Source organism: Myxocyprinus asiaticus, chromosome 28, assembly GCF_019703515.2.
Source record: "Myxocyprinus asiaticus isolate MX2 ecotype Aquarium Trade chromosome 28, UBuf_Myxa_2, whole genome shotgun sequence".
Classification (NCBI taxonomy): Eukaryota; Metazoa; Chordata; class Actinopteri; order Cypriniformes; family Catostomidae; genus Myxocyprinus; species Myxocyprinus asiaticus.
Genome location: NC_059371.1, coordinates 16,644,510 through 16,658,339, shown reverse-complemented (window position 1 = coordinate 16,658,339; position 13,830 = coordinate 16,644,510). Strand labels below are relative to the sequence as shown.

General features: G+C 34.8%; 1 protein-coding gene across 1 annotated transcript; it reads left to right on the top strand.

Moving 5' to 3' along the window:
• Nucleotides 1-3,058: 3,058 nt before the first annotated feature.
• On the top strand, nt 3,059-13,468 carry LOC127419418 (peptidyl-prolyl cis-trans isomerase FKBP1A-like). The gene is made up of 4 exons (XM_051660787.1): nt 3,059-3,173; nt 3,295-3,342; nt 9,524-9,636; nt 9,995-13,468. The coding sequence occupies exons 1-4, from the start codon at nt 3,137-3,139 to the stop codon at nt 10,121-10,123; spliced, it is 327 nt and encodes a 108-aa protein (XP_051516747.1). The 5' UTR covers nt 3,059-3,136; the 3' UTR covers nt 10,124-13,468.
• Nucleotides 13,469-13,830: the final 362 nt, after the last annotated feature.

Here is a 13,830-nt window from a genome sequence, read left to right as displayed (position 1 = left end):
ATACCTGAAATGAGTAGAATAACAAGTAATGATTTAATTTATCACTGGTTGTAACAAGATGAACATGTATGTGTGTGTGTTCCGCATTATAGATGTGTTATGGTCTCACCAATTTATTTTGCCGTGTGTGCTCTGCATTGTGGCTGATTTATTTACTTATTTTGACAAATTAAAAAATAAATAAAAAATAAATTCTGTGTTATAGTCTGACCAGTTCAGTTTTGTGTGTGTGTGTGTGTGTGTGTGTGTGTGTGTAGGTATGTTTGTGTGTTTGTGTTTTGCACTCTTGATGTTTGGTGGTCTCACCCCTTAATGTCTGTGTGTTTTTTCTGCATTGTGGCTGTTTTTTTTAGATTTAATATAATAAATAATGAAAACAAATCTGTGATTTTTAGTGTTTCCCATTTATTCCCTAAGGCGGTCACTTATGAACAGTACAAGTGTAACTTTTTTTATTTATTTATTTTCTACCACTTACACTGATCGAATCAACTCCAATTTATTTGTGTGTGTTCGGATATCAAATGGAGGAGAAGTCACCAAGTCTCGTACCCGTCAGGTAAAGGAAACCAGTTTTATTGAAGAAACAATATTGATTTTGGTTAAAAATGACCGAAGAGTGCATGAGGGTTAAGCTCTATGTTTCTGTGCACTTATACAACAGTTGTAATAATGATAATGATGTACAAGTGTATAAATAAAAACAGCAGTGTGTAAATATATGCATATGCACTGTCTTCTGTTGCAGTGCAAAAAAGCGTCACCAAAGTATGCTGATAGTTTCTTTCCACATCAAGGTAGTGCCCTCTAGTGGCATACAGTCTAATGTCCCATTAACATGCGTTGACTGAAAGTCACGCAAACTACGAGGTGGGTTGGAGCTGGAGGGATTTTTCTTGTAAGTGTGCTACTCTATTCACCCACACTACAGATGATGTGAGTGCTGAGAGCATGTTATGTAACAACTACTTCACAATGACCTGGAGGCTTGGGAATTTAAATATAGGAAAGCCTGTAGAGAAGTAAAAATCTGCCAATAACTGCCTGCCTTTTCCTGTCATGGTACATAACAGATACTCTAAACATAACTGATGGCAATGAAACATTTACATTTTATGACATGTTATATCATTATATATTTGCAAGGTTGTAGACATGGGATGGAAATTCTGCATTACATAATGTAAAGGTGAATTCCTTGTTTCTATACAACAGTCCTAGAAACTGATTGGCAAAGCAGCGCTACAACAGCACTGGGATGTTTCACTATTTGTATCACTAGGCTTGTCTGTGTTTGTGGATTTCCAAATAGTGATGGGGATTTTGAATTCTTTCACTTAATTATTCAGTAAGCATTTCTGCAGATTTCATCTCTACACCAGTATGCAGGGTTGAGGAGTAACGGAATACATGTAATGGGATTACGTATTTGTAACACTTCTCAGTGGAAGGAGGAGGCGAGAAGCAGATTTCCTGGTTCAGGTAAGCGTTTTTTTATTTTCCTCAGTGCAGCACAACACGCTCTCAGGGCTTTACGTTGTTGGCAAACACAGTCTAAAAACATCCACAAACTAGCTTACAAAATAAACTTTCAAATTTACAATCATCAAAACTTCTGGCTTCATAGTCCGTGCCCAGGCTCTCTCTCCCCTCTAACTGCAGTGTGGCTCTATTTATGCCGCTCTCCCCGTGCTCACTGAAATTAGAGACAGGTGTTAGACATCACTTAACTCAGGTGTAAGCGCCCTTACCGCTTTCTCTCTCTCCGGAGAGATGCTTGACCATGCCCCCGCTGCCACAGTATTTAAAATACAAAATATAAGTAACTGTATTCCACTACAGTTACAATTTAAATCATTGGTAATTCAGAATACAGTTACATTCAAAAAGTATTTTGATTACTGAAGAGATTACTTTGCATTTTATTGTCATTTGTTTCATTTAATATTTAATCCTTTCAGATGGAAAACATTTATACATATAAATGATGCGATCCAAAGTGCATTTGAACAGCGGTGAAACACTTTCTTATGATGTGTTACATTCATACGAGCAGACAGAGAAGTAAGTTTGAAGTAAGTTTGGAGCACAAGAAATAGAAATAAACCTTGTGTAAATTGTCAGCTTTATGCTAAGTTAAAATGTTATTTCTAGCCATTTTACCTGCACATGTTACCAGACACGATCATATTTTTTTATCAAGAAAATTCACGTTGGATCATAATTTCTTTTTTTCTATTAAGACCTTTGATATTAGGGCAAAAATCATATTCTTGATAATAATTTTTATTGTTTTCCTGTACAAATGTCTAAAAATCTATTTGATTTATCTTGTTTTAGAAACAATGCTTAAGATATTTAGCTTTTAGAGTTTTTATAGTCAAAACAAGTGAAAAATCTTCCAGTGCTGAAGAAGTAATCCAAAGTATTTATGTTACTGACCTTGAGTAATCTAATGAAATACATTACAAATGACATTTTACAGCATGTATTCTGTAATCTGTTGTGAAATACATTTTAAAAGTAACCCTCCCAACACTGTGTGTGTATATATATATATATATATATATATATATATATATATATATATTTGAAGTCAAAGAATAAGCTCTAATATTCGGGGTGGACCTGGGTCTAATTTCGGTCCACCTTTGGCTACGCCACTGCTGAAAAGATTTGTTCAAAAACTCAGATTCTAGTTTCTAGCAGTGCAGAGAGTAGAGTTGAAAAAATTTATGAAATAACAGTCAGACAATTTTTGAAACGTAAGTAATATATTCAAATATTTAAATATTATAAAGTATAAATTCATTGTAATATAGAATTTTAAAACATACAGCTAAACTTTTGAAGATGACTGTTTAGCATACAACGCAGTACTTACATTTTTCATTCTTCGTTGGCCATTGCGAAACGGGTCCCATTTGTCATCATCTGTAATATGGCATTTGTTAGTTAGTGATGGCATTGGACCCTCTCCCACCTCTTGAGTTTCCAGTGGGTTCGCTCAGCGCGCCTTCTCGCTGCGGTCATGTGACCCGACAGCATCACTCTCTTCTGCCTCAAACAGCTGTTAGTTGCCGCGGAGAGACACTGTGCAGGAGGGCTGTTCTGAAGGATACACGAGCGGGACAAAATGGGAGTGGAGATCGAGACCATAACCCCCGGCGATGGTAAAATCATCCTAAAACAGCATCTACCATTAAAAACAAAACAACTAATTTGGTCACTCATGCGTTTACCAGCATTTGATCAATCTCTTGTTCCCTGTTTCTCCTCGCGCTGCTTTTACAGGAAGGACTTTTCCCAAAAAAGGACAGACATGCGTGGTGCATTATGTTGGTGAGTTGAATGTATGGTTTTTGATCGGTTTTTATTATTATTATTATTATTATTATTATTATTATTTTTAGGTCAGTTTGCTGATAGTTTAAAATTGCACTGTCCGCAGATTGTTAGTAGTTAGTAGGAGTATAGCGCTATAACGAAGTATTAGTATGCATAATTCTTATCAACGTCTAAATACTTTGAGTTTACGAGGTTGCTATTAATAATGACGACGTGTGTTACAAGAGAAGGAATGCAGTAAAGATAAATTTAAAATTAAATATAGGAATAAATAGAAGGCAATCATGCACCATTTGTTGTGTACTGGGTGCACGCGCGCATTTGTCCTCAGACATGATTTCCATTTGACAGCTGAGACAGAACAGGGATTTAATAAACCCTGGTCTGACGCTGGATCGCGAGGTTGGCGGCGTCGGATAGCCGGATTATCTCTGTCTGGATTAAGTCGACCCCTGGGATGTCCCCAACTAACAGTTTTTGGTTCCCATAACGTTCTGGGAAGGTTAGTTTACGGATGTAACAAAAAACGTTCTAAAAAAACGTTAGGAGTTGGGTCCAAAAACAATCAAATAGAGGTTTGCTGAGTTGTTATTGTCTTTTAATCTTTCAAGACTAGAAGTCGCTCTCTGAACAATGTTTAATGGTGCACTCAGTAGTTTTTTCGTCATTTAAAAGGTTTTACTCCTATATAAATTAATAGTAATTTTTAAACATATGTATAAAATTATGACCACTCATATGAGAAAGAGACTCCAGTATCCATATCAGTACCCTTATAAAAGATGTTTTATTTTACATGGAGAGAGTCCTCTGATGGGGGCCGCCATTTTTGAATCACATGAATAGCCGCATACTACTCGCTTAATCTCAGTAACCGCCCTGATATTGGACACTAGATTAAATTAATTGTAGCTGACTCTTAATAGTGAATTTCTAAAATGGCATTAGTAACTGAAAATGTATGTGATTGTTTGATTGATGCTGCATCCACACCCCTAGGTGTCAGTGTATGTCCAAAATGACAAATTAAAAAAATTGCTGAGTGCACCTCAAGTAAGTAACTAAAGAAATTGAAAAGCTAGAACGTCAGTTTACAAATTGCCTGTGACTTAACTAAACAAACAGTGCTGGTACCATTTGATTACGCAACTTTGATCTTATTTTGATGGCATTGAGTATAAAAACATTTCAGTTTCATTTTTAACTTTGCAGTATATTCTGATGGCCATTTGCTTTTTATTTTATTATAACAAACCATCTCTCTATACAAAAACTGACATGCTTCTTTATTACCAGGGTTGGGAGGGTTACTTTTAATGTAATCTGTTACAGATTACTGATTACTTAACAGTAAATGCTGTCGGTAATGTAATCCAATTACATCGATATGAAAGTAATGTAATAAGATTACTTTTCATTACTTTTGGATTACCACAAGGGCACATATGTAAATAAAGTCATGATAAAATCAATATGATCTAAAACTTTAAATTATGCCTTGAATGCAAACAGAACATGTTTGAGTAATAATATGAGTACTGTTGTAGCTGTTATTATATCTAAGGAAAAGAAACGTGTACACTGCACCCTACCAAGCAAACAGAAAATGAGCTGTTAGAACAACTCAGTATTTTTAAAGAAATCAGGTGAGTTCTCTGTCTGCTAGAGAAAAAGAACATTTCTCATAAAGCAAATATAATCAGTACAGATGCACTGAATAATGTCTTGGTTAACATTAAACTAAATCTGACAGGATATACCTCAGATTCAAAAATACTGCAAAGTGTAATTCTACCATGTATTGCAGTTAGTGTGTATAGGAAATTTTAATTTGCACCATACAATAACTTCAGACTGTATTCAATAAGTAGATCACACGTTATCATCATCATCCTTATTATTGTCATAATTAAATGCGGGAGAGTGTCTTTCCTCTGCTTGCTCATGATACAAAGTCAAACATCACCAGCTAACAGTTTATGGCTGATTTCTATGTTTATGTTTCTTTAGGGATCGCCGTGATCTTACAATTGGTATTGTTTACATTAACTGTATGTTATTAACATTCAATTCTTATTTAATCGTGACAAACTATACATCATAAGAAAGGTCTAATGCTTCAGTTTTGATATTTAGCCAGTGTTTCACAATAGAAATGTTACTGCCTGAGGAATTTCTTAATTTATGTCAACATATCAGAATATCAAAGCGAGAGTTATGAAAATGAAACTGTTGTAAAGATGCTTGTACCTATTCAATGATGTAATCTCCATATGAGCTGTCAATAGCAGACTTCAGAGAACAACATCCAATAGAGCATTTAGTCCAACAGTACGCACATTTACGGAAGTTTTGATATATTGTCAAATTTACTGCAGAAAGAATTATTATTTATGTCAGTTTTCCACTAAATTATGCAATATGATCCGCTGACATGCTGTAATTCTTTCATAAGTTGATTTCCAAACCTCAACGAAGCTTGAAGAAGCACAAGTTAATTTCTCTGTCCAAATATGGTGAAGATAAAGAGGAAGTTATGACATCATGCATAACTCAATGCCCACATGACAAGGACTTCCCCATCCCAGACCATAGTAGGATAAATTACGTATCAAGCATAAAACGAATCACTTATTGTAAATAAATAGATGATTACAAACATATATGTTTGGTCTATTATTTGCACGCAGTCTCTGATTATTGACAGTTCTGTAGCTGTACACCTGCTATCATCTTCACCTGCCAATAATCTGCCTCATTATATGATTGGAATCCATATGAGATGATTAAAACACACTGCTGTAACAACTCGATTATGATTGGAAGTAAAATATATGCACAAGATCATGTTTATTTTATAATGTTTACTATTCTGTATTTAGGCGCTAATCTAACAGCTAATTTTATTTGCGGCCAGAATCACAAGACATGGTCTTGGAAAATGATTCATATATCTGTAAGAGTTTTAAAGTTATCATCCTCAAATTTGAAATAGAACATTATCAGACTTGTGGTTTCGCTCCATTATGTTTCAATGCATCAACAAGGTCAGTGTCATATATTATTTCATAATAAAAAAAAAGTAGCTGATCACTTTACAATAAATGTGAGCTTTTCTAACAATTTCTTTTCATGACTTTGATTGATTTTTACTTTTTAATAACAAACTTCCACAAGTATGCCTGTAATACGATGTGGGAATGAACTACAACCATTGTATTTTGAGTATGTCCTTTTAGGCTTGTGCTCAAAACAAGGGGGTGCTCGGAAACAGGTTAAGGAGGATTTCAAAGGGGAAAAATTTTGGAAGTTTTGATTCCAAAAAGAAAACAAACTCTAGTTTTAAAGAATAGATCAAAACAGATTTAAACTTTTAGTGTCTTTTCAATTACGTATTCCTAATAACTATAAGAGTTGAACATTTTACATTTGCCAGAATGTCTCCCTCACTCAGACATTTGAACTGTTCTCAATAATAATTTATCAAAATCAGATAAATTCTTCATTGAACTTTCTTTCCTAAGAACTTTTTCAATTAATTTGGTATTTATGTGTACAATTTGGATTTGTTAATAATGATCAGGGATGCAAAATCATAAGAGGTGAAAAAGGAGAGAAAATCATAGCAGGTTTTCCAGGGGTATTTTTTCAGTTGATTTTTGTATTGCTGTTGTATTTAAAACTTTTTTTTTCTTAAATGATGAAGGTTTAAGTACCGTTCACCTGGGGCAGGGGTAATTTTTCAGCTTCAATACGGAATGGAACAACATACAGGATGTCCTGGCTAATATAGTACAGTTTGTTGATTTCTATGCTGCACCAGCAATGATGCGCAAATCGTGTCATTATTGGCAGCTATTCCTGCTCCCGCCAAATGATGAGGGCCACGGATTTCTTTGAGCACTAAAGCTAACTCATTTTAACAAATTTTAATATTAACTAATTTTGGGTAACCTAGCTAATGTGATTTCTGTGTGGCTCTTATTACCTTCAAATTCTCAGGTCTTTGGATAATGAGAGCATCTTCACAGCTGGAAGGTATAAATTCCACTGAACTTGAATGTTGTTTCGCTTTTCTCTTTTAAAGAGAGAATAATATCGAAATTTCCAAGAACATAATGCATGTTCTTCCATGGCCATCTCGATGAAGCAGCTGTTTGCCTTGAGAGCAGAGTGCTGATGTGAGACAGGTGTTAATTGCGCATGCGACAGTTGGAGACACTCCTGACTCAAGTGAGTTATGAGAGAGAACGCGCATCTAAACATCTCTCTCTCTAATTAAACAGCTGTCTGTATCACTTTATGTCAGGAAAATTAACAATTTCTTTTGTCAGAAATTAAAACTTGTAATCCTGACAGTAATCCCAATTTTTTGAAAATGTAACTGTAATCTGATTACGATGGGGTTTTTATGTAACTGTAATGGATTACAGTTAACATATTTTTGTATCCTGATTACCTAATGACGTTACAAGTAATCAGTTACTCCCCAAGCCTGTTTATTACCTAAAAATGGGAAACTGTCATAGATCTACAGTATTCTTCCTGTGATGATTCATGCCGAAAGAGTCATAGCGACAGATCAGAAGGCTTTATGGCTTCTTATATCAAGCATCGGATCATGAAAAGCAATCAGTAACATAATCTCATAGATTACATTTTTTGAGTAATATAATATGATTACTTTTGGATTACTTTTGGATTACTTTCAACCTAATTCTGTTTTATTTTATGTTACATGCATTTGAGTAGGATAATCATTTTAACATAAAAGTACAAAGAGGAAGAAAATGTATTCCATTCATTATTAATAACAAAAACAGCCTCACAAAAAGAGCTCCTTATAACATTTTCAAAAAATGCATTAAATGTTACATGAATGAAATAAACATTAAATCTAACAGCAATGACAGTGCATGGCCAAAGTTTATAATTCAGAACACTGAGATGTCAGGTTTATTTTAAGTGCATATAACAATAGCAACATTACGAACATTAATGACCATATAATCAACAGCAACGGCGTTACTAGGTCAAAGCTTTCATCTAAAAACACTGAACCACTTTTAACCCTTAATTCTTACTGATGGTCCATCACCTATTCCAAAGCTGAGGTGCAAGATAGTATCTTTTGAACAACAAGAATATTCTAAAGGAGCAGTATATTTTAAAACAGCAGAGTTCCACTGAGTCACACAAGGAACAAATTGTTTTATGTCAAGTTTCATGCAGTGGACTCCACTGCATCAGCAGCAACAGAGTGATGGGCTTTGTTTGATATTGCTGCACATTTTGCTGTTGAACTATTGTGTATGCTGCAGGCAGGACCCTTAGAGATTGCATACACTAGATCCTTTGAAGCAATTAAGTTCAGTGTGTGAGCTGCACACCACTGGTGTTAAAATTAAAAGAATTTATCTTTATAGAACCAGAGGTTAAATGCTGAGGTAGACCGCTCCATCTTCACCTGGCTGGCTAATAGCGAGTATCAGTTCTGAGTGCAATACACACAACCCTCCACCTCTCTTCCGAAAACACTTGAACACTTACCGAACGTATATCAGCAGTATGCTGATTTAGAAATTTAAAATGTAAAAGATTGAAAAATGAGAATGATAAGGATGATCAATAAATTATTAACAATTTACTGCTGTTGTTTTGTTAATATGTAATCATGTAATCTATAAAAATAAAGTACTCTATTAAAGTACTTTTAAAATACTTTAAAAGTATTTTAAAATGAAATTTAAGCCATTTACAAGTACTTGTTTTTTGTAATCTGATTATGTAATCCAGATTACATGTAATTTGTTACTATCCAGCACTGTGAACCAGTTATGTCGAAGAGCACTATTACAATAAAACATACAGCTCCTGTTCATTGCAAATAAGTCTGATTTATTTCATATAATGCCTGAATGGTCCACTTGCCATACATGAAGTGGTCCCCAATGTGTTGCATAACACCAGTTTTATATTTAAGTGGATATGCTCCTCTTATTTTGCCATGTTCAGGTGCACATCTCATATCCTGACAATTTACTGGTATAAAACATGGGTTAGAGGGATAGATAGGTATATCAAATAAAATATAAAAACAATAATGACATTTATCTGATGCTCTAACCTCATTTCCTGTTTTTCTGGTCTTGTCCTTTTTCTCTCTAATCTTCAGGCTCTCTGACAGATGGACGGAAGTTTGACTCTTCCCGTGACCGTGACAAGCCATTTAAATTCAAGATCGGTAAACAGGAAGTGATCCGTGGCTGGGAGGAAGGTATTGTGCAGGTGGGTGATACACTAAGGTAGTGCTTTTAACATTCATTATTTACACAGACAAAAAATACTTTTACATTTAAAATTTATACTTGAGAATTCTCTCTTTGATATATAACAATGAATCTTTTGCCTTTCTGACATTATTGCAAAACCCAATGACACCAGATATCAAAAGAGCTTAATACATCTAGCAACACATTACAGGATTAACTTGAATCACGTTGAATTTCATAAGTAGTATTTTTTTCTATAATTAAATATTTTGCAGTGTAACGCACTATCAAATTCAGTGCCAGGCTCCAAAATTTGTTTGGTACTGATATTTTAATGGAAACATTTTACCTCTTTATGTTTGTGTATCATTAAGATGAGTGTGGGCCAACGTGCAAAGCTGACCTGTTCGCCTGACTATGCCTATGGTAATAAAGGCCATCCTGGGATTATTCCTCCAAATGCAACCCTTATCTTCGATGTGGAGCTTCTCAGTTTGGAGTAATTTAATATTCTTCACTGACTTTTGTTAATTTTGTATTATTTTATCAATGTTTCAAGTGTCAAAATGTTAAGTCCTATAATAAAGAACTGACCGCAGTATTGGGACACTAGAACTAAATCAGTTTTCTCTTTCTGTCAGGCCATATTTTCAGTCATTCTTTTCAGAACTAGCCTTATTCAGCATTAGCATCCATACAGTTTTCCTCCTATTTTAGACATTTAAAGAGAAGCCAGAAAGATATGTACTGGATTTGTATAGGAGTCCTCCCATATCCTATTTCTTTTTCTCAAGCCTCTTTTCATTACAATTTTGTACTTTTCCTTTGTCGATGATAGGATAACACCAAAATCCTTGCAATGTCCTAAATCTTAAAGGAATTGTGCACGCAAAAATGATAATTCTCTCATTATTTACTCACATTCAAGTTGTCAAAGTCATATGACTTACTTTCTTCTGCAGAACATGAACACAGATATTTTGAAGTATGTACGATGAGTTTTTGTCCATACAATGTTTCAGCATAAAAGTAATCAGTAAGACTCAAGTGAATTAATCCATATCTTCTGAAGCGATTTGATACCTTTGGATGAAAGACAAAGCAAAAATTCAGTCCTTATTCACCAAAACTCTTCAGTCTTCACTGCAGCCCATCTCCTGTGCACATTAGAAAACAAGTCATATGAGGTTGATATGGTGTGAGGATGAGTAAATGATGAGAATTTTCATATTTGGGTGAACTATTCCTTCAAACTTGAACCTTTGAATGAACCCTTAATATTTTTATTCTTTTGGGACTTAGCTATTATAGTTATAAATTACAACATAAGTTACGACTCAGTTATAGTATTTTCTCACACTGTGATTTGTGGTGGCTTGAGACCAAGTAGTAATGTGACAGAAATTAATTTGACAGAAATGAATGTTAACACATTTATTTCAGAATCCTATTTTGTAAAAACAAACTAAAATGTATTTATTTTAAAGATGTTATGTTTGGGGATATACAAATTGCAATATTTGTTGCATTTAATAAAGCAGTAACATTTTAAATGAGTTATCATACTAGATTGGAATAAGTACGTCATTTTCACCCAGATTTGAATTGTTAGGTTTAAACAGAAAGACAATGGTTCACTGGTTTTGATTAGTATAATGAAGCAATACTTGTGCCTCCTTGTGTGTTTGACACCTGCCGGAGTAACACTGGTTTTGTACTTTTAAGAAGTGTGCATATTAACTGAGAAAGTGCTGTAAATCAACTGAAATTATGATAGTCCAGGCTCATATAAAGTGATAACATACTGTATAAAGTGAAAGTACTGAAATCCGAAGTCTATCATTTTGGTGTTTTTTTGTTTTTGTTTTTTTTTTGCAGTATTTTATCCAAAACTATTTGGAAGTGTTTTTACACATTTGACACATCAGCAATGCATGCGTGGCATTATTAGTGCTTGTAAGGATTTTGTGATCATGTTTTCACCTGACAGACTGAAAGACAAAAAGGGGTTGTGGTAGCATTCTTAGTAAAGTGTTACCTACACTTCCATATTTTCAAAACACTAATTGCCATTGTAGACTGCTGCCAAGACAACTGATGTGATTATATTGGATGCAGAGACAGTGGCAATACTGTTTTTATGGGCATGAAAATTAAGTTTTAATTTAAAGGAAATCTGCAGACATAAATACTTGAGTCTATGTGGACTATTTCTGTGATCACAGGTCAAGCATCTAATCTATGGCTTTAATATTTCTTTACTGCCCTGTATATGTATATACTGACATACAGAGGCAAAATCAATGAACATACAAATTTGTTGTCGCAATAAAGTGCTTTTTACATGCTTTGGGAAATGCTGCTTGCTTTGATTTCTTTTTATCATGCTAAATAAGTACCTCCACTGTTGTTCTTTATGACTGTTTTTGTTTACCAATAATAATTTTTGTGTCCACCCACAATGCGCTATAATAAAGTATATGAAAGTTTAAAGGGATAGTTCACCCAAATATAAAATTATCTCATCATTTACTCACCCTCATGCCATCCCAGATCTGTATGACTTTCCTTCTTCAGTAAAACACTTTTAGTAGAAGACCTTTAGGAGAGCTTTGAAGCTCCAAAAAGCAATTTCCAAATTCCTGAAGGTACCACGTTCATCTGTACAAACAATAGTATGCAAGTATAAACACCATGGGAGCACGCAGCCATCATACCACTCAGGAAGGAGACGCATTCTGTCTCCTAGAGATGAATGTAGTTTGGTGCAAAAAGTGCAAATCATTCCCAGAACAACAGCAAAGGACCTTGTGAAGATGCTGTAGGAAACAGGTAGAGAAGTATCTATATCCACAGTAAAATGAGTCCTATATCGACATAACCTGAAAGGCTGCTCAGCAAGGAGGAAGCCACTGCTCCAAAACCACCATAAAAAAGCCAGACTACAGTTTGCAAGTGCACATGGGTACAAAGATCTTACTTTTTGGAGAAATGTCCTCTGATCTGATGAAAGAAAAAACTGGACTGTTTGGCCGTAATGACCATCATTATGTTTAGAGAAAAAAGGTGAGGCTTGCAAGTCAAAGAACACTATCCCAACCGTGAAGCATGGGGGTGGCAGCATCATGTTGTGTGGGTGCTTTGCTGCAGGAGGGACTGGTACACTTCACAAAATAGATGGCATCATGAGGAAGGAAAATTATGGGGATATATTGAAGCAACATCTCAAGACATCAGCCAGGAAGTTAAAGCTCGGTCGCAAATGGATCTTCCAAATGGACAATGACCCCAAGCATACCTCCAAAGTTGTGGCAAAAGGGCTTAAGGACAACAAAGTCAAGGTATTGGAGTGGTCATCACAAAGAACCTGACCTCAATCCGATAGGAAATTTGTGGGCAGAACTGAAAAAGTGTGTGCGAGCAAGGAGGCCTACAAACCTGACTAAGTTACACCAGTTCTGTCTGGAGGAATGGGCCAAAATTCCTGCAACTTATTGTGAGAAGCTTGTGGAAGGCTACTCAAAACGTTTGACCCAAGTTAAACAATTTAAAAGCAATGCTACCAAACACTAACAAAGTGTATGTAAACTTCTGACCCACTGAAGAAAAGAAAAATAAATAAAAGAAAAGCTGAAATAAATAATTCTCTCTACTATTATTCTGACATTTCACATTCTTAAAGTAGTGAACCTAACTGACCTGAGACAGGGAATTTTTTTCTACGATTAAATTACAGAAATTGTGAAAAACTGAGTTTGAATGTATTTGACTAAGGTGTATGTAAACTTCTGACTTCAACTGTATTTATAACGAATATGTGTTTCAGTAATAAAACCTCTTTTTTCGTACTTTTTTTTCCCTGAAGCCTCCATAATCCAGAACAGCATGAACCAGATTATGACACAAACAGCTAAAACATGCAGGTAATACTTTAAATGTTTACATTAGTCAGTCAGACCTGTAATAGTTGAAAAACTTGATCAGTTCTTTAAAAACCCTTTAACAATTTGCCATAGTAACCTAGTTCCGCCAATACACCATTAGTTACTATAGTAATTGTTATTACAATAAAACTTTGATGAGCTGAATTGATGGTCTTAAGAAATTCATCCAGCTAAAAAGTGCCCCAAAACAATCTAAAACCAGAACAAAATTATCATTCTAGGAGACCAGCAATTTTTGTTGATTTATTTATTTTCAGCAGAATCTG

Excerpts from the sequence above, each read along its gene's own strand:
- LOC127419418 (XM_051660787.1), top strand. The coding sequence starts at position 3,137 with ATGGGAGTGGAGATCGAGACCATAACCCCCGGCGATG. Across the intron at positions 3,174-3,294 it reads GACCATAACCCCCGGCGATG|GAAGGACTTTTCCCAAAAAA; the intron begins GTAAAATCATCC and ends CTGCTTTTACAG. Across the intron at positions 3,343-9,523 it reads ATGCGTGGTGCATTATGTTG|GCTCTCTGACAGATGGACGG; the intron begins GTGAGTTGAATG and ends TCTAATCTTCAG.